At 47.3% G+C, this 26,880-nt stretch overlaps 1 protein-coding gene across 8 annotated transcripts in view; it reads right to left on the reverse strand.

Annotated features, from left to right (window-relative positions):
- The window catches only part of ALKBH3 (alkB homolog 3, alpha-ketoglutarate dependent dioxygenase), a 62,107-nt gene that overhangs the window by 24,589 nt on the left and 10,638 nt on the right, over nucleotides 1-26,880 (reverse strand). For all 8 annotated transcript variants that reach the window (XR_005597924.1, XR_005597926.1, XR_005597925.1 and 5 more), the window contains exons 6-8: nucleotides 19,914-20,017; nucleotides 12,104-12,192; nucleotides 8,768-8,977 (exon numbers count right to left, since the gene is read on the reverse strand). Coding sequence is in view for 4 of the 8 variants with exons in the window: in XM_039536564.1 (XP_039392498.1) it covers nucleotides 8,768-8,977; nucleotides 12,104-12,192; nucleotides 19,914-20,017 (403 nt within the window). In the remaining 4 variants the exon portion in view is untranslated. The remainder of the gene's footprint in view (nucleotides 1-8,767; nucleotides 8,978-12,103; nucleotides 12,193-19,913; nucleotides 20,018-26,880) is intronic.

The raw sequence follows: 26,880 nt of genomic DNA on the forward strand, positions 1-26,880 counted from the left end.
CTGACCCAATATGGCCATTTTTATGTTCTTATGAAATCCAGTAGCAGTTTCCCTAAGCACAAAAACACTACATGAGAAAGCATGAAGAGGAGACTAATCATGTATCCAACTGAAAATGGAGGTGGAATTTCAGGTTGGCAGAACATAATCTAAGTTCCAATCTAACCAGGACACAAGGGTTAACATCTGTAATACCTTCCATTTTGACAGCCCTACTTTGGAGGCAACATCAGGAGGCAAAATATAAAGAGGCACATTGGCCTTTGAAATCCCTGAACCAAATAATACATTTACTAGAATCTCCTATTACCCCTTCAGCAGAAGCTCAGCTCAAAAATACAAGCACCTACAGAACACTTGTGTATTTGATTTTTGGAGGGAAGTGATTTATTTATCCACCCCTCAGAAGGGCTTCAGGATTAACTCTGGATAACCTGAAGTTCTAATACTAGCAGATGATAAACTAGATAGCTTGAAAGCCTGTGACAACTATTAATCTGAATTCTCCTTCCCCTTCCTAAACTGTGTTCACTGACCCGTAACCTTTTTTTTTGTACAGAGCAGCAATCAGACTCCAAATGCCTAAAGTCAAGTTTATATCTTTTCAAGAAAATAGGGATAGCATATTAAAATATGACAATCACATCTTGATAGTACATTTTGAAAGGCTATAATTTCCATCAGACTCCTGCAATTCTTGCTTGACTGAGCTTCTGGCGTCAGAGGAAGCTCAAAGGGAAATTGCAAAGCTAGTCAAAATACCACAGCGTTTAGAATTTGAAAAGAACATGCATCATGTGCTGTATAAGATGTTAAACTTGATTACCATTCAGGCACACGATACTATTTACAGAAACTCATCCAAAGGTTATCTTGGGTCTGGGGATTACACTTTAGAACATTCTACTGAGTACTTCCCTTTTAGCCAACCCAAGAGCCTCCAAGAGACATCTCTATTAAAATGCAAAATAGAACTAGAGAAAGAATTTTAAAAGGTGTCACCTGTTTAGCTTAGACAATATAAAACTACAGCCATATGTAGTAAACATATAAAACAAACATTATACCTATATAATGCATAATTTTAGTGCACGAACAACTCTTCAAACAGGTCTATTTCTCCCCTATAGTAGATGTTATCATACCAGATGAGCGTGCCATTTTAATGGAAGAGACAAGGTGGGTGCGGTACTATCTTTTATTGGACCAACTTCTGTTGGTAGAAGAAAAACTTTCAAGCTTCACAGAGCTCTTCTTCAGGTCTGGAAAAGGTAACTAGAATGTCACAACTAAACACAAGGTGGGACCGATTGTTAAGCATAAGGGGTTTACACAGATTGTAAGAAATCACTTAAAATGAAGTGGGCAATTAACACCTTTTTTGTCAAAGGTTTGCAAACTTTGCAGACAAACGGTATGTCTAGACTACCGCCGTATCGGTGGGTAGCGATCGATATATCACGTCTCATCTAGATGCGATATATCAATACCCGAACGCGCTCCCGTCGACTCCGGAAATCCACCAGCGCGAACGGTCGTAGCGGAGTCGACAGGGGGAGCCGCGGACGTCGATCCCGTGCCGTGAGGACGAGAGGTAAATCGATCTAAGATACTTCAACTTTAGCTACACTATTCACGTAGCTGAAGTTGCATATCTTAGATAAATCCCCCCCCCCCCCCCGGTGTAGACCAGCCCAAAGAAAGGTTAGCAATAGTATCAGCTGTGAGCCATAAAAACCAGTTGCCCTTTGGAGACCATGATTTTTAGGCCTTGCCTACACTACACAGTTTTGTTGACAAAAATCAGCTTTCATCGATAACGCAGTGGAGGTGTACACACAACAATGCTCCTCCCACTGATTTAACTCCCCTGCTATGCCAACAAAACGAAATCACCTCTACAAGCCACATAGAGCTTTTTGTGATGCCCCCCAGTGTCGACAGTGTGTTTGCTTTTGTCACCCTAAATGGACTCCAGGATGTGTCCCACAATGCCCATCATGACCGCTCTGGTCAGCAGTTTGAACTCTGCTGCCCTGGAGGTACACAGGCATGCCCCTCTTCCCTGCTTAAAGGCCTGTGCATTTTTGAAACTCTTCTTGTTTACATGACGTGGACTGTTCACATACCATCTTTCCAGCTGACCACACCAGCTTTCCGCAAGACATAAACTCTCACATGGAATACACGGGAGCTGTTGAATCTGCTAGGTCTGTCGGGAGAAAAGGCTGCGCATTCGCAGCTTTGCTCAAACTGTAGGAAGTTTGATATCTCTGGGCAGATTGCTCAAGGCATGCGGGAGAAGAGACATGAAAGCAACATGCAACAGTGCTATGCTAAGATCAAGGAGCTGAGGGAGGGGTACCAGAAGGCAAGGGAGGCCAATCATCACTCTGGTGCAGAGCTGAAGACATGTTGTGTCTATGAGGGGCTGCACGCCATCCTTAGCAGTGACCCCACCACCAAGCGCCCCATGGTTACTTTGGGGCAACTGGAAGCAGCAGCCAGCGGAGTCAACCCTGAGGACAAAGTGGTGGATGAGAAAGTGGAATTGGAGGAGGATGTGGGACATGTGACAGAGGTAATTGATGGCATGGCAACCCCAGGCCTATTTTTGACTCTGGGGGTGTCTAGCCAGTCCCAGCACTCTGGCTCCGGCGCTCATGAAGCAGGAGAGGCAAGCGCTGGTAAGCAGGCATTTTGCTTTGATATTGCACAGTGATAAGAGACTGAGGTCTCATTTATTTTGTTATATGGTAAAGGAGGGATAAGGGATAGAAATTAACAACAGAGCCTATAGATCTACATAGTGGGGACCTGACTGAAAAGTTTGTTATTGTACACTGGGATGTCCCAGGGAATCCTTCATAGAGATCTCTAGGAAACTTTTGTGTAGACACTCTGCAATTCTCTGCCGAAGATTCCTTGGCAAAGCTGCCTTGTTTCTGCCCTCACTATAGGAAACTTTGCCGCACCAACTGGCAATTATTACTGCAGGGACCAAAGCGACAGGCAGGTGAGCAGCATACGGACCCAGTCTGAAGCCGCATGCATGCAGGAGCTGCACCGTTGCATCCTGGGTTACCCTCAGGAGTGAGATATCAGGTTTGATTATTCCAGCCTGTGAAAAAGGGTGCCAATATTCACAGTACTCTCCCCAGGTGTGTACAGTGATCCTCTTCGCAAACCACTCAGACCCTTTGTCCCTTTTTACCCATTCCCAGCCTCCACCCCATAACAAACTCACCGTATTTGGGACTCCCACTGAGCTGTGTGCTAGCAAAGGGACAGTGAGAAAGAGGTGTATGTTACTTTTGTGATTAATGGCTTTGAGTGCACACTCAACACCATCTCTATTCATTGTTTCTTTGGCTTCTGAAGATGTACCCTTGAGGACCAACCCCTACACACTGGCAGAGCACTTCTGTCAGATAAGGAGGGAAACCAGAAGAAGGAGATTTTTAGAGTAGTGCTGCAGTCAACAGATGCAGCACACATCGAAACAAGAGCGTGGAAAGAGACAAAAAATGAAAAACAGGCTAGATAGCTTGGAAAGGAGACATGGACAGGAGCAGATGATCGATGGACAGGAGCAGATGATAAAGCTACTGGGAGGGACAGACAGAGATGCTCAAGTCCCTCATACTGCTGCAGTCTGAGCACATCTATGCACGACTCCCCCTGCAGCCAAAACAGAATGTCATTCCATGCCCTCCCCAAACTCCCCCAACACATTCCTTGCATTTTCCTGTTCATCACAGCACCCTTTGCAATCCACCCCTAGAGACTGGTTTCATGATGAAAGCTGGAGTTACACACAGCTGTGAGAGCTTGAACCAAGAGACTGCTCCTCATTGCCATGTCCCATTTGCAAAAAGAAAAGAAAAGTGTTTTATCCTTTTATTAAAGTCTAGTATTCATGTCATGCACATGGTAGTTGCTGCTAAAATTCAAAGTGGTTATAGGCAGGATAGGCCCCCTTCAATTAAAGGCTCAGGAAGCAAGCATTACAGGGGCCATTTAAGGTGGCAAGTAAACACTGCCTGACCAAATACATCACATAAAGACACATTACTGGTGCTCATTATCAAAATGCTCCTTCAGAGCCTCCCTGATTCTAACAGCCACCAGGCTGAGCTCCTCTAATTGCTCTGGTATCTGGCTGCTCAAAATCAGCAGACAACTGATCCACCTCAGAGCTCCACCCATCGGGAAACTTTGCCCTCTTCACTTCGCAAATGTTATGCAGAGAGCAGCAAGCTGCTACAACCATCAGAATATTCGCCTCATTGAGGTCTAAACTGCCAAAAAGGCAGTGCCACTGACCTTCTAATCAGCTACAAGCACATTCAATGGTCATTCAGCACCTCCTGGGCCTGTGTTGAAATGCTCCTTGTTGCTGTCTAGGTTCCCAGTGTAAGGCTTCATGAGCCACAGAAGCAAAGGGCAGGCAGGGTCTCCAAGGATCACTATGGGCATTTCCACATCCCCCATTGGAATCTTCTAGTTTGGAAAAAGTCCTGGCATGCAGCTTTCTATACAGTCGCGTGTTTCTAAAGATGCGTGTGTTATGAACTTCCCTGGTCAACCCACATTGATATCAGTGAAATGGCCCCGGTGAGCCACCAGCACCTGCAAGACCACGGAGAAGTAGCTCTTTCCGTTAATGTACTCTGTCGCAAAATGGCTGGGGTCAAAATTGGGATATTGCCTCGCTGAAGTTAGGGAATCCCATTGCTGCAAAGCCATCGATTATTTCCTGCACATTACCCAAAGTCACAGTCCATAGCAGGTGGTGATTAATGGCCCTGCACATTTGTATCACTGCAACCCCCACAGTGGACCTTCCAACTCCAAACTGATTTGAGACTGACCAGTAGCAGTCTAGATTTGCAAGCTTCCACACAGCGATCGCTACTCGCTTTTCCACTCCGAGGATAGCTCTCATTCTGGTGTCTTTGCACCACAGGGCAGGGGTGAACTCCACACACAGTTCCAGGACAGTGGCTTTGGCATCTGAAAGTTCTGCAGCCACTGCTCGTCATCCTATATCTGCATCACAATGTGATCCCACTATTCAGTGCTTGTTTCCCAAGCTCAGTACAGACGGTGCACCATGTGCAGCTGCTCCGTGAATGCCAGAAGCAATTGTGAATTGTTTCTTTCCATTTCACACAGCAGGACAGGCACCACAGATTCACTTTCTGTTTCCCAGCTCATGTAATACTGCAGGACTAGCCACTTTGTGTTCATAATGCTCATCACCAGACTGGTCAGCAGTTCAGGAGCCATGCTTTCCGGCAGAGATGGTGGGTACAGAGTTTACCGGGGCTGTTCAAAAAAGGCACGAAACAAAGTTGGAAGCCCATGGATGGAAAGAACTGCATCATGGGATGGTGAACATGCCCCCATGATGCACTGAGATCCATCCTCAGATCTCCCAGGGGCAGAGGGTGGCAAGCTGCACAGTGGGATAGCTATCCGCAATGCAATGTTCTGTCGCTGCAAGAGCATCGACAGTGGATGCGCTCCACCAACAGAAGAGCACTGTGTGGATGTGCACACCCGATGTAATTAAAGCGGCATATGGTTGTCAACATAACTTAAGTCGACTTAACTCAGTGTCTAGCAGAATTAGGAATTAAAGTTCTCATGCTCGTCCTTTAAAGGTGTTGTGCAGGTGATTCCTTTGAGGATGAGGACTGATAGGTCAGATATGGAGTGTTCACAACCCGCACAATACCACCAGGGTGAGGAGGATCCCTGGCACCCTCCCACAATAAATTCTCCTCTGCTTGTGAAGAACATATTCTGACATAAGAGCTGCTATCGAGAGGGACAGTAGGCCCAGCAGCCTACAGTGCTTTATGCCATTCATGGTATCCTCCTTAACCCCAAATGAACAAGAAGAAAGTTTTCCTCTGTCACTTCTTACTTTAAAAACCACCCAAATCTTCCTCCTCCTACTTTGACTTGATTTTATTTCTCTAGCAGCCATTGATGTACACCTTCATGCTGTTTTTCAGTTATCTGAATGCAAATTAAAGTAACCCAAACTTTTCTTTTTACAGCTGGAAACATGTCTTTGTTTCATACACAAACCAGCTGAACTGAATTTCTCTGAAATTTTCCAAGAGTACAGATGTTAAGCTGAGATCATATATGGAAAGCTATGCCTAAATGAAACTAAGGAGTTATAGCGAAGACTCTTTTGCAATATTAACTGTAGCATTCACTGATGCAAATACTACAATAGAGAGAAACAGAGAAGAATGCTCTCCTATTACGACGTTTATATTCTGGCTCCAACCTCTCTGAGAACACAGTCAAACTTTATACCACTCAAAATCCCTGGCCCCAATAAATCATCACCATGCCAGAAAAGATCCATAGCAGATCTCATGGAGACATATTGACAAGGGGCAAAAAAAGCAGAGGGTGTTAGGAAGATACTGTGATCTGCTTCTAAGATGTAAACAGTTCCAGTATGTTTCCAGCAACTGATGTTGCCAGGAATGTCACACTTTCAAAGCAAAGGAATACTCTTTATTTACAAACTAAGATTCAGGAGCCTTGGTATAGGGATATTGAGGAAAGGAATGAGTGGCCCTCAGGGATCTCTCTATTAGGAAATCATACTTTGCTCCACACTGCATTGTATAAGAAATTGTTCTATCAAGTTAAAGGCAACAGTCAAACTTGTATGGAGTGGGCACGATTCTCTCCTTTCCCCACAGTGAACAAATTTCCAGAAGCTGAGAATGAATAGAAAGCTTGCCCAGAGGCTATGCACATTTAATATGCTTCTTTCAAGTGCTAAGGGAAAACTGCACCGTTCACACTGAATTTCAGTGAACTTCACTAAACCCTGACTCTCCCAAAAGAAATATTCCCTGCATCTAGTCAATCCTGCCACCAACTAAAGCTTCCCAAAGGAGTCTCCTGTTGACTTTCCCTGTCGTCAGGGCATTACACACTAATATGGCCACTGATGCGACTGACTCACCTGTTTTGGAATCAGAGAAATACTAAACTGAGAAGAGACAAGTGGGGAAAATTAGTATGAAATGTGACTCATGTAATTTACTCCTCCCAAGTAGAATCCAGTTGTGAACTTGACTGTTTGAAACAAAATGGTCCATGCAGACTACTAAAGTGCAGCTTCTAATAGCCCCTGTACTTACTACATGAAGAGGTTTTTCCTGATAGTTTAGTAGTTTTCTACATTGCTTTCTGCATCAATGTATGCAAAGCCAACAGCAACATTTTACAGATAGACAGCAACTTCCATCCCAAAGTGCTTGCAAACTATATAAAACCACTCCACCCACCATTGAAATGCAGAAGCAATTTAACATTACACAATAGCAGCACATAACAGTTTAGGAGAGAGAGGGAGGAATAAGAAGGCACAATATAACTGCCCAAAGTCAAAATACAGTCAGCTCAGGATACCGGACTGATCCATTACTTTTACTAGGGAATCTTCTATGACCACAAATGGTCAAGACCTCAGTTTTGCAACTCATGAGGAAGTCAGCCCTTCTAAAAGCACAGCATTCCCAACACAGCTGGGTCAGCCTTGACTCAGACGGGAGAGTGTTACCTACTTAATCATCAATACCATTTCCTGCAGAATCAGCGGGAGTCAAAGGAGGTGCCCATCCAAGTAATAGCCTGGCTCAGACTCTGCTTAATTTGAGAGGTATGAGGAGGCAGTTTGGCATCACAGAGAAATAAATTAAATTGCTCTCCTCCTCGCCCCCAGTCCATTATCTCTCACTACTCACTCATACACCAGAGCCAAGGAGTGGCCATTGGTAAGAGGTCTTTTATGTACTGGACATCCACTGGAGCTGCTCTTTACCCCACATACCTTATAGTTAGGCATCACTTAACTGGTAACAAAAATGGTAGTTCAGTAAGTCTGTGTGAGAACCCCTTTCTAATTTTATGTGCCCACTTCTCGCAGGGGCTTCTCCTGACATTGCTCTAGCTCAGTGGTTCTCAACCAGGGGTACATGTACCCCTGGGGGTACACAGAGGTTTTCCAGAGGGTACATCAATTCATCCAGATGTTTGCCTACTTTTACAGTAGGCTACATAAAAAACACTAGCAACATTGCAAACTAAAACTTCATACAGACAATGACTTGTTTATACTGCTCTATATACTATACCTGAAATGTAAGTACAATATTTATATTCCATTTGATTTATTTTATAATTGTATGGTAAAAATGAGAAAAAAGTAACCAATTTTTCAGTACTAGTGTGCTGTGACACTTTTTTGTATTTTTATGTCTGATTTTTGTAAGCAAGTATTTTTTAAGTAAAGTGAAACTTGGGGTACACAAGACAAATCAGACTCCTGAAAGGGGTACACTAGACTGGAAAGGTTGAGAATCACTGCTCTAGCTAACTTGGAAGGTCTTTACCATGGCTGCAGGAATCCTCGAAACGTAATTTCACTGTAGTGAAATGTTCCTGTGCATTGTTAAACAGCTGTTGCATTCCAATTCAGAATGGCTGCATTTCAGAGATAGGTGAAGTGATTTCTGTATTTACTGTATACAGATTATGGTGTATTTTGGAGTCATTTTGAGAGGGACATAATACATTGGAAAGCAGATACAGTGTCCTCCCCTTTTGGGGATCTTGCATTTCACAATAATGTAGTATTACTAGTGATGGGAACCTCACACTGCTATCTAGATCCCAAGACCCGAGAAAATGAGAATGAGGGTGAGAGTAAGACAACACTCACAGGTGGGGGTTTCTTCCTCATCTCAAAGATTCGGGTGGCACCAAGGCTGAGCGAGGCAATGACAGGGTTTCTCCCCAATGATGGCTCATCATCACTGTGCCAGTCGACACTGTCCTTCTCATTTCGGTACAGATTGCAGAGCAGAGAGTTGAAGGTGTGACTGGTGGTCTTTTCGATGTGCTCCTTCAGCATGGTCAGCAGAGGATGCCACTGCAATCAGCACAGCAAAGTGGTCATAGGGAGAAGAGCAGGAGGTGAGATAGGTGCACTGGAGGAAGTGCCAGTACAGAAGGGGAAAAGTTTCAGGGTATCAGAGATGCAAAGCAAAGGAAAAATCACTGGGACTGGAAGGGGTACAAGGCCCACAATATTTTTGCATAATAAACATGAAGCCAGCTGACCCTATGCCTCTCCTAAACTTTTAGTACATGCTTCCAGTGCAGCAGAAGTGCAGCCCTTCTGCTCTGTGTGGTCATGGTAGCACTGAGTCAATGCTATTTCATCACCAAGGCCATGCTGCCATTCTGCCTCGCATGGCCATCTGGCCTTTCGTAGCATTGTGGCTGTTCCAGCCCTCCTGGTTAACTGTAAGAATGAAATCTACTTAAGGGGCCCAGGGATAAACATTATGGCTGCTAACTGAGATGATGACTAAAGAACACTGAACTGCAATCTTCTATGACCACAAATGGTCAAGACCTCAGTTTTGCATGATATGCAAATTGCAGATATGTCATGAGTTTTGCAGATATGTCATGAGGAAGTCAGCCCTTCTGGAACCAGTGGCTTACTGGCACATGAAGCCTGGAGTTGGTCACCAGGAGTACACGGTGAGTGCTGGCATAACATTGCCACTCTGTGTCCCTGCATTTCCTGCTCTAATAGTACTGTTTAATGAGTCTAGCTCACCTTCTGTGTTTTGATTTTAATGTTCTAATAGTTTATGCTATAAAGTGATTCAAGACATAAGTGGATCTCAATCTCCATGAACTATAGCCATTGTATTGTTAACATATTTCTGTGCCCAGTCTCTGTAGCAATTATACAGATTCTACTGTTATTGCTTCCAATGCATCATGGGTATTTAATAATGATTTTACACATTTATATCATGCCTTTCATTTGAGGATCTCATAGTGCTTTTAGCCAGTAACTAAGTTTCTAGCCCCAATGTGAGATATGTCAGAATCATTACCCCCATAATATAAGTGGAAACATTGAGGCACATGGGGTTAAGGGATTTATTCAAGGTTGCACAGTGAGTCAGTGGATGGACTAGAATCCAGGAGTCTCGGCTCCCAGTCTCCTCCTCTAATTAAAAGACCACATTGCCTCATTCATGTTCACCAGGGGTCCGTTTATCTACTGGTTCTGGCACTGGAACCTAATCACAGCATTCTTATCTATCCTAGGTATTTCTAGTTCAGTCACCACCATCAATACCTAGGTGCCATGTGAATGATTATCTAAGAAAATACCTTGTAGTTCAGGGAGGTTATTGCATTGAAGTGTCACATTTAACAAGTGGGCTGCCCGAAGAGAAAACCATTGGATCTCCAGGATTACAGTTTGTGAGGAATTAGAAGTGAAATGACAGGAAAGGGCTCACGAGGAATTACCAGCACCACTTTCTAGTAACTGCCTGATCATTACTGAATTTCTTTGATTTCCACTCTGACAATATTCCCACCGGCAACCTCATCAGGTAGAAATGTGGATGTGAATGTGTGATTCAATAGGAACTCCACTGTAAATGAGCAGTAACTGAAGTCCTCTTGTTATGAAAGGTTACCAGGTTACCAAATATTTCACTGCTTACAAGGAAACATTTTTCTAATACCATGATTCACACAACCATAAGCACTTATTGCACTTGGGAGGGTTTCAAGTTCCTATTATCCCCACACTGCTACAAATCAAACTTTCAGGGACTGATACTTGGGTGTGGCTAAGCTATGCTCTAAACCTCTATCCCTCTACCTGGATCCTAAGGTTGCTTTAAGATATACTGGGGGTAATGGTCCCATTCTGCCAGGCAGGGATTGCCAGAGCTCTGCAGACTTTATGCCACTGGAGGATTCCTTCACACCAGGGAAATCCCCAGCTGCAAAGGAGTCAGAAAAGGGGAGGAGAGAGTGAGAATCAGACTGACAGTCCTGAAGACTGAGGGTCTTTGCTTTTCCACAGAAGTAGTACATCACACACAGTGGTAGGCAAGTTTTCCTCATACTAACCCACCACCTTGCCTCGTCGCTAAACTCATACTAACCCCCCACCAACTGGTAATAGCTTTCACTGCTTAGCTATTCTGAGCTTGATTTGAACAACCGGTCAGCAGGTGGAAAGGCTCCATATGGCATTGCCAACCTCCAGAGCCATCCAGACTCCACCACCTCTTTCTAGAAAAACATTTAAATAAAACACTATGTAACTGAATACATCCCAATCTATGGGCTGTCTGTATTTTTCCATCCTAAATTACACAGCCTTTACTAGAGCATTATCATGACTGCCAGACCCTTCCATCTCAGATTGTTTACTCAAGCACTGTGTGCAAAATCCCATCAAATTCTGCTTTGTTGGGACGTATCTTTCCTTGGCAGCAGTGAAGATATCTGGGACTCGACAGAAGCACTTTCTCATGTAACCTAGTTCTCACTAGTTATTCTTAATTTATGGCTTAACTCATGGGACTCTATTGCCATGGAAATTTCAAACAAAGAAACGTCCGGAGACAGTCCAAATGGACAACAGGTTGACAGAGTGTGACTGAGCATGAACAAAAAGTCAACAAAGTCACTTAGCAAGGTTTCTGACCCTTCAAAAATAGCAAAATGGCGTGGGAAATTATACGGTACAATCTGATCTTGCTAAACAGACAGGTCATGTGTATTAATCTGATTACACTCAGACACGCAGCGAGAATATGCCTGAATGCTGCCTAAAGAAGAATCAAGAAGTGTTTATTTTTAAAGTTTCTTAAAGGGAGTTATCATCATAAAGAATATTATATTGTCTCTGAGGCATACAGAATGGTTAAGAGACATGTCCAAGGTCAGAACTTGGTCAGAAGCAGAACCTAGAATAGAATTTAGGAGTAGTGATTGCTAATCCTCTACCACCAGAAAAGGCTCCTTATCAAAGTGATAAATTATAAGTCTGAATAAATCCACAAATAATGAAACTCCATAAAGCAGGCATATATGCCATTGACCTACTTTGGTAATCAGGAATCAGATGGGATCACAGTTCAAATGTTTGTCTATCTTTTAAAAAACTTTTAAAAAGTTATTACTGCAATCTACAAAGAAAAAGCCATCATAAATTAATACGTACATTAGGATTTGGCTGCATCGTTAACCTGGAGTAAGTGTAAGGAAGTTCCCCATACCAGGAAGTAAGTCTGGGCTCTTTGTAAGATAGATCTAAAGAAAGAACAATAGGAAAACTTTACAAATCAGGTATCAACTGGCTAGGAAGTGAGGAGGTGAAAGTGCAAGACTCTCGAGAAGCTTTTTGCAAGTGATGATCAAGAAGCACTAACCTTCTCACCCAAAATTAAAAGGTGGCCCCTATAAAGTGCTCACCCCTACATGAAGAATATAAATGGTACCCAATGAAGCAAGTAAATTCAGAAACAGGCCTGAAATTCTAATCGTCTCTCTGTGTGGGGTCCATGCCTTGCAGAGGTCTCGAATCACACAAAATTTCTCATTTTCTGGGCTACAACAGGTAGGCACGTTGGGGTGAGGTATGGATCATAGAATCATAGATTATTAGGGTTGGAAGGGACCTCAGGAGATCATCTAGTCCAACCCCCTGCTCAAAGAAGGACCAATCCCCAACTAAATCCCCAAATGCCCCCCTCAAGGATTGAACTCACAACCCTGGGTTTAGCAGGCCAATGCTCAAACCACTGAGCTATCCCTCCCCCGCAAGGGATAGTGAGGCTAACCTGAAGCTTTACCTGTAGCTCTTGGTTGCTTTGCTTTTTGTTAGTTTAAATGCTGCCCAAAACATTTGCATCAGTTTTAGGGAATGTCTACTGAAAAGGATGGAGCAATGGGAAGGTGGAGCATTGCTGAGGTACAATGTAAGTTGTCTGCAGCTGGGCTGAACCAGTACATTTTGCCAGATATCCCTAGTGTGTGGTTTGAGCCTAAAACAGGATAAAAGCACTTTCAGCATCTTCAGCTTGTGGCAGAATTAGCTTAGTGGTTACTTCATGTGTTCGATATGTAACTGTTACCATTCTGCACTCCCTTTAGCATGCCTCAATAAAAGACTGTTATCTTTTCCATAACTGGTGTTCTTCTAGACATGTTGCTCATGTCCATTCCATATTAGATGTGCATGCTCACCACATGCACCGGTGTCGGAAGTTTTTCCCTCAGCAATCTCCGCAGGGGACCAGCTCTGGCACCCCCTGGAGTGGCGCCTGCATGGCACAATATAAGGGGTCCTGCCAGCTCCCCCCAACCTCAGTTCCTTCTTGCTGGAAACTCCGACAGAGGGGAAGGAGGGCGGGATGTGGAACGGACATGAGCAACACATCTAGAAGAACACCAGTTACGGAAAAGATAACAGTCTTTCTTCTTCGAGTGCTTGCTCATGTCCATGCCACATTAGGTGACTCCAAAGCAGCACCCTTGGAGGCGAGTAGGAGTTCACAGAGGTGTAGATTTCAACACAGCTCTGCCGAACCCAGTGCCATCCCTGGCCTGCTGAGAGATGGCATAATGAGCGGTAAACGTGTGGACAGAGGACCACGTTGCAGCTCTCCAGATGTCCTGGATAGGGATGTATGCCAGGAAGGCCGCTGAAGATGCCTGTGCTCTTGTCGAGTGGGCTCCGACAACCAGCGGCGGCAGAACCCTGCCAGGTCGTAACAGGTTCTTATGCACAAAGCAATCCAATTGGAAATCCTCTGTGAGAACACTGGACGACCCTTCATCCTATCCGCTGTAGCGATGAAGAGTTGAGTCCATTTTCGGAAAGGCTTGGCATGTTCTAAGTAAAAAGCCAAGGCCCTCCAGATGTCCAGGTCATGAAGATGCCTCTCTTCACTGGTCTTGTGTGGTTTGGGACAGAACACCGGGAGGAAGATCTCCTGGTTCATATGGAAGGTGGAGACCACCTTTGGCAGGAAGGCCGGATGGGGCTGCAACTGAACCGTATCCTTGTAGAAGACCGTGTATGGTGGTTCTGAGGTCAAGGCTTAAATTTCCAAGATCCTTCTCGCCAACCTCACCGCCACCAGGAACGTGACCTTCCATGACAGATGGGAAAGGGACCAGGAACCCAGAGATTTAAAGGGCGGGCCAGTGAGCCTAGAGAGGACCAAGCTAAAATCCCACTGCATGACGGGAGCCCACATCTTGGGAAGAGACTCCCCAGCCCTCTCAAGAATCTGACCATCATGTAATGGGAAAACACCATCTGTCCTTGGATTGGTGGGTGAAAAGTGGAGATGGCTGCAAGAAGCACTCTAATGGAAGTGTGCCAGGCCCTGGTTCCTCAAATGGAGCAAGTAGTCCAGGACAGCCTGTATGGAGGAAAGCAAGGAAGAGATGCCTGTTCGGATGGCCAGCAGGAAAACCTCATCCACTTGGCCAGGTAAGTCAGTCTAGTTGAGGGCTTCCTACTTTCCAGGAGAACCTGTTGGACTCCTTCCGAACAGGTCCGCTCCTCCGGGTTCAGCCCTGCAGCATCCACACCGAGAGGTGGAGGGATCCGAGGTCGGGGTCTAAGAGCCGACCGCGGTCCTACAACAGCAGGTCCGGTCGGTTGGGCAGGGCCAGGGAGGGGCCGCTGACAGGCTCATGAGCATGCCAAACCAATGCTGGCGAGGCCACGCTGGGCCGATCATGATGACCCGTGCCTGGTCTCGCTTGATCTTTGCCAGGGCCCTGCTGATGAATGGAATCGGAGGGAATGTGTACATCAGGCTCCCTGACCATGACAGGAGGAAGGCATTGGAGAGGGAGGCTTTGCTCAGACCCTGTTGAGAACAAAACTGGTGGCATTTCCTGTTCTGTTTGGTAGCGAACAGTCCACTTGGGGAGTTCCCCACCTTTGGAAGATCATGCAGGCTACCTCTGTATGGAGTGAACACTCGTGGTGAGAGGAGAAGACCCTGCTGAGCTGGTCTGCGAGTGTATTCCTGATGCCGGGAAGATAAGCTTCCAGTTGGATTTCATGGCTGATGCAGAAGTCCCACAGATGGAGCACCTCCTGACAGAGAGCTGACGAGCACGCTCCCCCATGTCTGTTAATGTAGAACATCAAGGCTGTGTTGTCCGTCAGGACTCGTACCACCTTGCCTGACAGGTGGGGCAAGACGACTGTGCACGCCAGCCGGACTGCTCGGAGCTCTTTGACGTTTATGTGTAACCGTGTCTGGGGACCACATCCCGTGTCTGAAGGTTGCTGAGATGTGCCCCCAGCCGAGGCGTCTGACACCAACTCGATGGAGTAAGGAGGGTTGTCGAATGGAACCCCTTCCAGGACTGTTCGGTTGGTCCACCATTGCAGCAAGGTAAGTATCGCCTGGGGAATGGTAACAATCTCCAGGGGGTCTCGGGACTGGGACTAGACTGTCACCAGCCATTGTTGCAGGGGCCACATCCGGAGCCTAGCATGGCAGACCACGTAAGTGCATGCTGCCATGTGGCCCAGCAGGCACACACAGACCCTGGCTGTAGTCAGAGGGAATGCGGAGACTTCCACAATGAGGTTCACCATCATGTGGAACCCTTCCAGCAGAGGAACGCCTTGGTGCAGGTAGAGTTGAGGACTGCTCCGATGAACTTTATCCTGTGCACTGGAACAAACGTTGACTTTTTGTCATTCACCAGCAGGCCCAGAGAGCAACACATGGCTTGAAGCACTGCAACTTGAGACCTGAAGCTGCCCTTGATGAGCCAGTTGTTGAGGTACGGGTAGATCTGGATATCCCAGCACCTGAGGTAAGCCGCTACCAGCCACATGCACTTGGTAAACATCTTCGGTGCTGTCACCAGGCCCAACTGGTAGTGCTGGGGCCCCACCATAAACCGGAGGAAGCCCGCTATGTGTCCTTGAAAGCTCGCTATGTGGAAGTATGAGTCCAAGCAAGGGTGGCATACCAGTCTCCTGGATCCAGGAGAGGATAATAGAAGTCAGAGAGACCATGTGGAAGTTTAGCTTCTGGAGGTACTTGTTGAGGACTTGCAGGTCCAGGATGGACCGCAGACCGCCCTCGGCCTTTGGGATTAAAAAGTACCAGGAATAGAACCCCTTGTGCCTCTACTCGAGAGAAACTTCTTCCACCGCACCCAGCTGTAGTAACCCCTTCACCTCCTGTGTGAGGAGACTTGCGTGAGAGGGGTCCCTGAAGAGGGCTGGGGAAGGTGGGTGGGAAAGGAGGATAGAAAGGAACTGGAGGGTATACCCCTGTTCCACTGCGTTGAGGACCCAGCGGTCCGAAGTTATAGCAGTCCAAGCTGGAAGGAAAGGGGAAAGGCAGTTGGAGAACACTGGGAAAGATGGATCCGGGGAAGAGTCTGGTAGGCCACCCGCAGGCGCACACTCAAAACAACTGTTTGGCTCCCTGCTTATTACAGGTTGAGCCCGACTGGGCAGAGGTTGGTGGCAGGTGGCTCAGGCGGCACTTGCAACCCTTGGCTCATTTATGGGGCTGGTCCTGTTGAGGCTGACTTCCCGGCCCCGCTGCAGTTTGAACCACTTATGCGCCGGGGCTGGGGTGTCGAGACCCAGGGTTTTTAGGGTGGTGCGGGAGTCCTTGAGGCCATGCAACTTGCTGTCTGTTTGCTCCGCAAATAGGGCCCTGCTGTCGAAGGGCAATTCAGCATTGACTGCTGGGTTTTCAGGGACAACCCAGAGAGGAGCAGCCAAGAGACTCACCGCATGGAGATAGTGGAATCCGTGCTGCAGGCAGCAGCATCAGATGCCGCATGGAGGGCCACCCTGGCTGCAGTTGTACCCTCCCGAGGATTGCTCCGAACTCCTTCTTGGAAGAGTCGGGGAGCAACCTTTTGAACTTGGCCATGGCTTGCCACATACTGAAGTCATATCGGCCAGGGAGGGCTTGGTGGTTGGCTACTCTCAACTGAAGGCTGGAAGACAAATACATTTTATGTCCGAAAAGATCCATCCTCCTCAAGTCTTTATTTTTGGGGGTGGCCCCAGATTATCCCTGCCTCACCTTGTGGTTAACCGCCTCGACCACAAGGGAACTGGGGGCAGAATGGGAAATATAAGTACTCATGCCCTTTGGCTGGCACAAAGTAGTTAAGTTTGGCCCTTTTAAAGATGGGGTCAGAGAAGTGGGGGTCCGCCACAGGGCATTAGTGGTTTTGGAGACTCCTTAATGAAGGAGTAGGGCCACCTTGCGGGAGACAAGGACATCACACAGAAGAGCCCTCGGACTCTCTAATTCCTCTGCCTGAAGCCCCAGGTTAGAAGTGACCCTCTTCAAAAGTTCCTGGTGAGCCCTGGCATCATCCTGAAGGCGCTGGGTGAGGGGGCCTCATGATAGCTTTGTCCGGAAATGATGAGGACAATGCCAGTGCCACAGGAACATCCACGTCCATTGGTGGTCCAGCAGCTTGTTCCCCTGGGTCCTCCTGAACCTGCAGGGTCTTACCGCATGAAGCCTCGAGCACCAGAAAGGGATAGGATACCAAGGCTGCTGGCCTTTCTGAGGCTCCCGAAACTGATCGGGCAGCCTGGGAAGGCTGTGTCGGGTACCATGGCACCGGCCACTGCTCTTGGGGCCATGGGGCTAGTTTCGCTGCTGATAATGTAGTCTGTACCATCGGTACCGGGACTTGTCCTGCAGTCAGAGAACCTTGCTCCGAGCCAGAGTTACCAGTGTAGCGGTCGGTACCGGGTGACCAGGATCGAGTTAAGTGGTGGCTCTTGTCCGACTGGTGCTGGCCGCTGTGGCCTGAAGCTAACCTGTCCAAATGAGACTGTCTTGGTCAGGCTCTTGGGGACTGACGGCATTCGGCGGATCTGCATCGGAAACCCGGTGATCCATGCCTCACGCTACTTGACCGGTACTGGGACATCGACTGGAAGCTACTACGGGCCGGTTGCCAGGAGGATCGTCCTGAGTAGGGCAATCTCCTTCTTGGAGACGGGCGGAGACGGCCCAGCGATCGGCGGTCTCTGGTATCTGATCGGTCCCGGGATTGGTATCGGGCCCTGGGAGAAGGTCGGGGCTGGTCCTGGAGTTCTTGCTGGGTGGCGCATGCCTCAGAGGGTCTGCGCCATTCCACTGGTGAGGTGCGCCTTAAGTCCCTAAATCGGTGCCCCTGGTGCGCGGACCAAAGAGGGCTCCGCTGAGCCTTCCTCTCTAGTCCTGAGGCATGACAGCTTGAGGCAGGCGAGCGATAGCGGGACGTCCCTCTCGATGAGGAACGGGGCCACTGAGGCGGGGACACACATATAGGTCCCAATGCGGGTTTTCCCCAAGACCGGGGTACTGCTGGAGCTGGTGTGGGCAGCACCGTGAGGGTCAGGATCTCCTGAGCTGTTTGAAGGACGTCAGGTGTCAACAGCACCTGAAGCTGGCCTGGGCCTGCACCGCTATCTGGAGTCGCAAGTGAAGTACGGGATGGGCTGTACCGCTCAACCTGAGGCCCAAGTTCCCAATGAGGGTGTTGAGCTGCCCAACACAGGTCGTGGCTCGCCCCCAGTCCTCTCCTTTCCCTTTTGGAAGATAGGAGATCTTCTTCTCACAATCTTTTTTGGCTTCTTCACAGAAGCCGTGGAGGGGGAATCGGTGCCGACTCGTGGATGGTCCTGGTGGAGCACTGCGTACAGATGCCGCGGTGCTCGGTGCGGAGTTGGACTGCTGCTCTGGTGCTGGAGTGAGTGCCGACTCCATCAGGAGTGCTTTCAGACTGACATCACGCTCCTTCTTCGTCCTAGGTTTCAAGGACTTGCAGATACAGCACTTGTCACTTATGTGCCCTTCGCCTAAGCACCTTAGGCAGCTGGTATGTAGATCACTGATGGGCATAGGCTGTTTGCAGCGATCGCAGGGCTTAAAGCCTGGGACCGGGGCATGCCCCATCCCCTGGATGAATCCCATTCAGGACTAAGGAAGAGTTGAGAACTACTACTAAGGGTAACTAAGAACTAATAACTATATTACAGGTTTTCAAATTTCGCAAGAACTGAGAACGAAACAATGGCAGCCGAAGCAGCAGAAGTTCCAGCACTGTCACTGGCAACAAGAAGGAACTGAGGGTTGGGGGAGCTGGTGGTGCCCCTTATATCGCGCCATTCCAGGGGTGCCAGAGCCGGTCCCCTACGAATACTGTTGAGGGAAAAACTTCTGGCATTGGTGCATATGGTGAGCACACATACCTAATATGGAATGGACATGAGCAAGCACTCAAAGAAGAAATGCAGGCTTTGAACGGGTTTGTTTAGGACCAATGGCTTGCTTGGCAGGACTAGGACAAGGGTTCTCTGGGCCTGTTCTATACCAGTTAATAATAATATAACCTTATGCCCAGAGCTGAGTAACAGCAGCTAAGAAATTGCACAGGTGCCTCCCAGTGAACACAACTGGAATAGCAGGCATTTCACACGCTTACTGAACACATAAGTGTGTCTCAGTCTAAAGTAAGGCTGTGTTCTTCAGTCTAACAAATTGCAACCAACATGCTTTACAGAATTAAATAAAATAGAATAGAAGCAGAAAAAGAAAATGTAGTAGGTAAAGACAAGGGAGAAGAGAATTATTTACAGCTGAGATTTTAAATGAGAGATGATGTGTGAAGAGAAAGAGAAAAAAGCTGGGAATGCAGAGGAGAAGACTAGCAACATCAATGGTGAGAATGTTTGAAGGGACAGAGCAGAGCAGTTCTAGGAGGGGAATTTTCACTTTGATCTGGAATTAATGGGACATCACAGAGTTGTTTGAGGATAGGATGATGCGGACATGCCTCTTTAGATATGTAAAAACTGAGCAGAAGCAGCACCCTCTACCAGTGAGCCTGGAAAACTGAGACTTGGGAGGGAAGAGACAAGGGAGTTCTAACAGTCAAGGTGATAGGAAATGAAAACAAGAGTAAGGATTTTGACATAGGAGTCAAGGCAATTACATAGAGAAATACTGCACATTTACCCTGCCTGAGGTGAGTTCTCTGCCTCCAGGGGATCTCTTGGAGCAGTTGTTCAAACATCCAGTCTGCTTGTTTTGAGTCAATGAAGCCAGGAATCAAATGAACCCTATTGCAGAAAAGTTACAGATTGAAGAGAGTAAGTAGAAAACGTACACCGTGCATATACCTGAGTTTTTATTAAATACTCCAATTTCAAGGGTTAATAGTGCAGATGTCAGCAGATAATTTGGAACTGCATTTAAATGCAATTACACCTCCTGTAGAAACAGGCCAAGATTTTCCAAAAGCATCTAATGATGTTGGGTGCCTCCATTTTCACGTGACCAACAGGAGATGAGTTAAAAAGGCCAGGGTTTAGAAGGTAGGTGCTCACGACCTTTAGAAAATCTACCCTCTCTAAGGCCTGGTCTACACTAGGACTTTAATTCGAATTTAGCAGCGTTAATTCGAATTAACCGCGCACCCGTCCACACCAGGAAGCCATTTAATTCGACCTAGAGGGCTCTTTAGTTCGAATTCGGTACTCCACCCCGACGACGGGAGTCGCGCTAAATTCGACATGGCTATGTCGAATTAGGCTAGGTGTGGATGCAAATCGAACTTAGTAGCTCCGGGAGCTATCCCACACTGCACCACTCTGTTGACGCTCTGGACAGCAGTCCGAGCTTGGATGCTCTGACCAGCCACACAGGAAAAGTCCCGGGAAAATTTGAATTCCTTTTCCTGTCTGGACAGTTAGAATCTCATTTCGTGGTTGGACATCGGGGCGAGCTCAGCAGCACCGGCAGCGATGCAGAGCTCTCCAGCAGAGGAGTTCATGTAATCTCTGAATAGAAAGAGGGACCCAGCATAGACTGACCGGGAACTCTTGGATCTGATCGGTGTGTGGGGCGAGGAGTCTGTGCTTTCAGAGCTGTGCTCCAAAAAAGGGAATGCAAAGACCTACGAGAAGGTCTCCAAAGCCGTGAGAGACAGAGGATACAGCCGGGATGCAAAGCAGCGCTGTGTGAAAATCAAGGACCCCAGACAAGGCTACCAAAAAATCAAAGCGGCAAACGGACGCTACGGAGCCTGCCACCACTGCCCCATCAGTGACCATGGACTCTGACGACGGGACAGTGTCGACGGCCAGTTCCTCGGCGATGTTTGCGGATGGGGAAGATGAGGAAGGGTTTGTGGAGGACGAGGCAGGCGACAGCGCTTACAACGCTGGTTTCCCCGACAGCCAGGATCTCTTCATCACCGTCACGGAGATCCCCTACCAACCCTCCCCGGCCATTAACCCGGATCCTGAATCAGGGGAAGGAGCAGTCGGTAAGTGCTTTAACCATGTAAACTTTTATTCTTAATATAACAGGAATCTGAAGTATGTGAAAAGGAGGTCTCTCTATATATGGGGATAGAGCAGAAATCCTCCTGGGAGATCTCCACGAAACTCTCCTGGAGGTAATCGAAAAGCCTCCGCAGGAGGTTCCTGGGGAGAGCTGCCTTATTGGGTGCTCCGTGGTAGCACACTTTTCCGTGCGAGGCTTTCATGAGGTACTCAGGGAGCATTGCCTCCCCGAGCACGGCTGCATAGGGCCCTGGTTTGTGCTGGCTTTCACGCAGCATGCGCTCTCTATCTCCTTCAGTGACCGTCCTCAGCGTGATCTCGCTCGGAGACTCCTGCATCTAATTAGGGGAATTACTGTAATGTTACGCCTGGTCCAAAGTATTTTTAAAAAATCTCCGGACAGACGGCATAGCAGAGACTCAGCACGCTGCTGCGTGACGAGCGTAACGGAAAGCCAAAGAATCAAATGGACGCTCATGGAGGGAGGGGGACTGAGGACGCAAGGTATCCCACAGTTCCTGCTGTCTCGGAAAAGCATTTGCATTCTTGGCTGAGCTCCAAATGCTTCTAGGGTCAAACACAGTGTCCGCGGTGGGTCAGGGCATAGCTCGGCAATTTACGCACCCCCCCCCACCCCCAGAAGTGAAAGGGAAAACAATCCTCTGTTGACTCTTTTACATGTCACCCTATCTTTACTGAATGCTGCAGATAGACGCGATGGTGCAGCACTCAACACCAACATCCTTGCTCCCCTCCCCGCCATGGGTGGCTGACGGTACAATATGACTGATATCCATCGTCATCATCAGCCTATTGGCACATGGGGCGGTGCAAAAGGACTGGTAACCATGCCGACTAGCATCTGTCAGGTCCCCCAATGTCAGGTGAACCTAATTTTTCATGGTAGATGGTGCAGTATGGCTGGTAACCGTCTTCATCATAGCAACAGGGGGCTGAGCTTCATCAGCCCCCACCCTTCATGTGTAAAGAAAAGATTCAATTGCCCCTGGACTAGCAGCAGGATGCTGGGCTCCTCTCCTCCACACTCCTTAATGTCCTATCTGGACTATCATAGCAACTGGAGGCTGCCTTCCACTCATTTCTCACTAACAAGTCACTGTGTCTTATTCCTGCATTCTTTATTACTTCATCACACAAGTGGGGGGACAATGCTATGGTAGCCCAGGAAGGCTGGGGGAAGAATGGAATGAACAGGTAGGGGTGTTGTAGGAGCACCCGCTGTGAATAGCATACAGCTCATAATCTATGCAGGATCTGACACAGATCAGCTGTGCTCTCTGGTTCTCTGATACAGTAGTTCTCTAGTACACTTGCCCATATTCTAGGCAGGACTGATTCTATTTTTAGATACCAAAAAGGAGGGATTGACTCATTTGGGAGTCATTCCCAATTTTGGCTTTTGTGCCCCTGGCTAAGAGCAGCCAGGGGCACTTATGACAGCAGCAAATGGTGCAGTGCAAAAGGACTGGTAACCATGACCATCTTATTACCAATTTATGGATTGGTAGATGGTACAGTATGGCTGGTAACCATCTCTGCTGTCATGCAAAAGCAAAAGCATGCTGCTGTGTAGCGCTGCTGGACCGCCTCTGTCAGCGGCATCTAGTTCACATACGGTGACAGGCACAAAAGGCAAAACAAGCTCCATGGTTTCCACGCTGTGGCGTCTGCCAGGGCAATCCAGGGAAAACGGGCTTGAAATGATTGTCTGCTGTAGCTTTCCCGGAGGAAGGGATGACTGACGACATTTACCCAGAACCACCCGCGAAAATGGTTTTTGCCCCATCAGGCACTGGGATCTCAACCCAGAATTCACAGAGACAGACTAGACTGTGTTCATTGTTTGCAAAAATGTATCTTTGCAAGGAATTCACTCCCTTTTTCCCATCACACAGCTTCGACTGTCTCCAGACCTGCCACAGCATCCCCCTCACAGAGGCTGGCAAAGATTAGGCGGTGAAAGAAAAAGACACGGGACGAGATGTTCGCTGAACTTATGGGGTGCTCCCGAGACGAGGCGGACCAGCAGAGCCAGTGGAGGAAGACCCTCTCTCTGTACCAGCGCTCACACAGCGAACGGGAGGAGAGGTGGCGTGAGGAAGACAAGCAGGCGACTCAAATGCTGCTTGGACTAATGAAGGAGCAAACGGACATGCTCCGGCGCCTTGTGCATGTTCTGCAGGACCTCAGGCAGGAGGACAGAGCCCCCCTGCAGTGTATCTTCAACCGCCCTCCCCCGCCACAAAGTCCCATACCCCCCTCACCCAAAATAACCAGAAGGAGGGGCGCCAGAGGCCGTGAAAACTGTCACTGCACCCCAGCAGAGTGCTCAAGTACCCAAAAGCTCTCATACCCTAAATTTTGAGAAGTCCTTTCCTTCCCGCCTCACCCAAGCCCCCATCCCAGTTTCATCCCCTAACTGTCTAATTGATAATAAAAAATACTTTTCTGTTAATTACTGTTTCCGTCATGTTCTTTTAGAGGAGACTGTGTTTGAAGGAGGGGAAGGGGGTTGGTAATTGGACAGGACAATCACCTTTACCAGGGTACAGACATGGGGGCAGGATCAGCAGCAGGTCACACACACACTGCAGTCAGTACGCACCCTGGTTGGTATGGGAGGTGGTTTGCAGGTTCTGTGGGGGGGGGGGGGTACGTGACTTTGTAGCGGGGGAGGGGGGTTACAGATCTCATGCAACGGTCCCTGTCCTGGACCACAGAGCCACGCAGCAGAGGAATTTGTATCCGTCCTCCCCCACCAAAAGGCCACATAGCCCCCGCACACAGAGTCCCAAAAAGGAGGGATGGCAGGCTCCATTGAAACATCCAGTCCGGCACTGCAGACCGCTCTGGGAGCAGGAGTCTGTCATTCCTCAAGTTTACAGGCGGTCTTTACATCACTGCACACCCTACCCAGCACAGTCCGTGTCCCAGTTTCAACCCTGTAACGCAAAGTCATCAATAAAGAAACCTTTGTAAAGTTACAGTGGAACATGTATTTTATTTTTAAACGTGTGTTGGAAGTTGGGGAAGCAGGGTGGGCGCGGTATGTAACTGCAGATGCTAGTCAACAGTAACTTGGTAAAGAAACAGGGGCAGGTTCAGCTTCTCTGTAAAGAAACTGAACAGTCACAGGTCACGCTGCTCACTGCTCGCTGGTACTTGAAGAGTTCCTTGTCGCTGTGCAAGGCGCCTGAACAGAGCTTCACGAGCCAGGGCATTAGCGGGTAGGCTGGGTCCCCGACGATCACTATAGGCATCTGCACATCCCCAAGACTTATTTTGTGGTCCGGGAAGAAACTACCTTCCTGCAGGCGTCTAAACAGACCAGAGTTCCTGAAAACACGCACGTCATGAACTTTGCCTGGCCACCCGACGTTGATGTTGGTAAAATGTCCCCCATGGTCCACCAGTGCTCGCAGCACCATTGAAAAGTAGCCCTATTTCTCAGCAGCTGACTGTGGAAGAGGTGGACGATAAGGTGCGAGGAGTTGACAACGGCCATAACTGCAGCGGGATCCATGCTCAAAGTGCTGTGGCGCCCGCGCTGTCACTGAGCAGAAAAGTGCACGAACAGATTGCCCGCAGGCTCTTTCAGGGAGGGAGGGAGGGAGGGCGTGATTGACGGTTCAATGATGACAGTTACCCAAAACCACCCTTGACACATTTCCCCCCCCAGCATGCATTGGGGGGAAATCCCAGAATTCCAATGGGCAGCGGGGAGTGCGGGAACTGTGGGATAGCTTCCCACAGTGCACCGCTTCCAAAGTCGACACTGGCCCCGTTACTGTGGACTCACACAGTCGAACTAGTGTATTTAGTGTGGATACACAACTTCGACTTCATAAGGTTGATTCCACAAATTCGAATTAAGTTGATTCGAAATAGTCTTGTAGTGTAGACATACCCTAAGATCTCTCTGGTTGGGCACCCAGAAACAGGGGTAGCCAAAATCACTAGCCACAATTAAAAAATTCTAGCCACAGTGCAGCACAACATGAGATTTTATGAAGTATTCAACCCCAAAAGGAAACTCAACTAAAAGGACGTAATAAAGGAACTGGGAGAGGTTCTGGTATATTAAGAATGACCAAGCTATTGCAATTCTGAGGTCTTAGATTGAACCTGAGACGTTACTGCACATCTAAGGAAAATTGCTTCTGGATTATCTACAGCATGACTTTCAATTCCTACAATAACTGGCATTTGTATCCTACTGTACATACAAACAGAATCCCCAAATTAATACAGAAGATACTTTTTTTCTTCAGAATTTGTAAAACCTTCCTAGCAGTGTGTCACTTCCCCCTTCCTGCTGGTCAATGATTTTGTCCTTTTGTGTTTAGAAAATAAATGTTTTTCAAGTTTTTAGATGGAGCCAAAATGAAAACCTTCAAGTCTATACAGTGCCTCGTCATGCCCCACACATTTTTGTATTATTGATAGGCAGAAAAATCTGGGAAGTATTACTGCTAACTCTGAAGCAAATAAAGCAGGGGAAACTAAAAGCATTTAGCTAGTTAAATACATGAGATTATCAGCTTTTGTTTTAAAATGTATCGAAGCAGTAACATTTTAGGCCTTGATCAGGCAAAATGCTTAAACTCATGTGGCTTAAAGTTAAGCATGTGCGTAAGTCTTTTACTAAACCAGTGCCTTAAATTCCACAAGACTGTTCTCTGTTCATATTTTCATTATTTTAAAGCAAGTCAAATTTCATACCTAAAATTTTTCCATCACTTCTTTAGCCATACAATATAGCCACCATGCATTCATTTGTCAGCGGAAAATAGAAGTTACCTGTCTGGCTTTCCTATTAGGTCACAGGATATCACAGCTTTGACCAGGAAAAGGATATAAATTAATGAAAAGTAGAACTAGACAGATAATCCTAATATAAGTAAAGATGACAGAACAGCTGTCTTTGCTCCACTGCTGGCAGGTCAGATTATAAATAATATTCAGAGATCAGTTTAGAGGCATAGAGTATTACCATCCTAATGCACCTAAATCTCTGTCTAATCAGAAAAGACTAGAATCCTAACAAGAAGTGGGCAGGCAGGAACCGGGAGCGGGGAGCCTCCCAGGGATGCTTCAGAAGCTAGACATCAAGAATTAGGAGGATCTAAAGTCAGTGTTTGCAGTTATGACCCACATTTTCAGTGATGGAATAACAAACAGGTAGAATTGTGACCTTTGTTTCTTTCGGTACTTTTGTTGCAAAACACCTGAAAAGCATAAGCCAAAAGAATTGCATCCACACACAAACACATCTGTGATGATCATGATTCCTGCTAGTCACAGACAAACAAGAATGGTTAGCTAACCAAGGAGGCTCTGAGGGATTTGTAGAATTCTTCCATGTAGAGGATCTAGAATGTAGCATCAGGACTGTTCTCATGGCTTTTGCAGGGATTTCTGGACTGGCAGTAAGCTTGGCCAATGTGATACAACGAGCCATGGAGTGCCTTATTCCTGTTCTGGACTACCTAGAAGTTTTTATTGGCAGGAAGGCTGTGTATGGAATGAGTTTCATTTCCTTAGCACAGAGTTGTGATCACAGATCACTGGAAATGTGGACTAGTGTCTTCTGCACGCATTGCATCTCCTTCTGT

The sequence above is a fragment of the Mauremys reevesii genome, linkage group 4, assembly GCF_016161935.1.
Source record: "Mauremys reevesii isolate NIE-2019 linkage group 4, ASM1616193v1, whole genome shotgun sequence".
In the NCBI taxonomy this organism is placed as follows: Eukaryota; Metazoa; Chordata; order Testudines; family Geoemydidae; genus Mauremys; species Mauremys reevesii.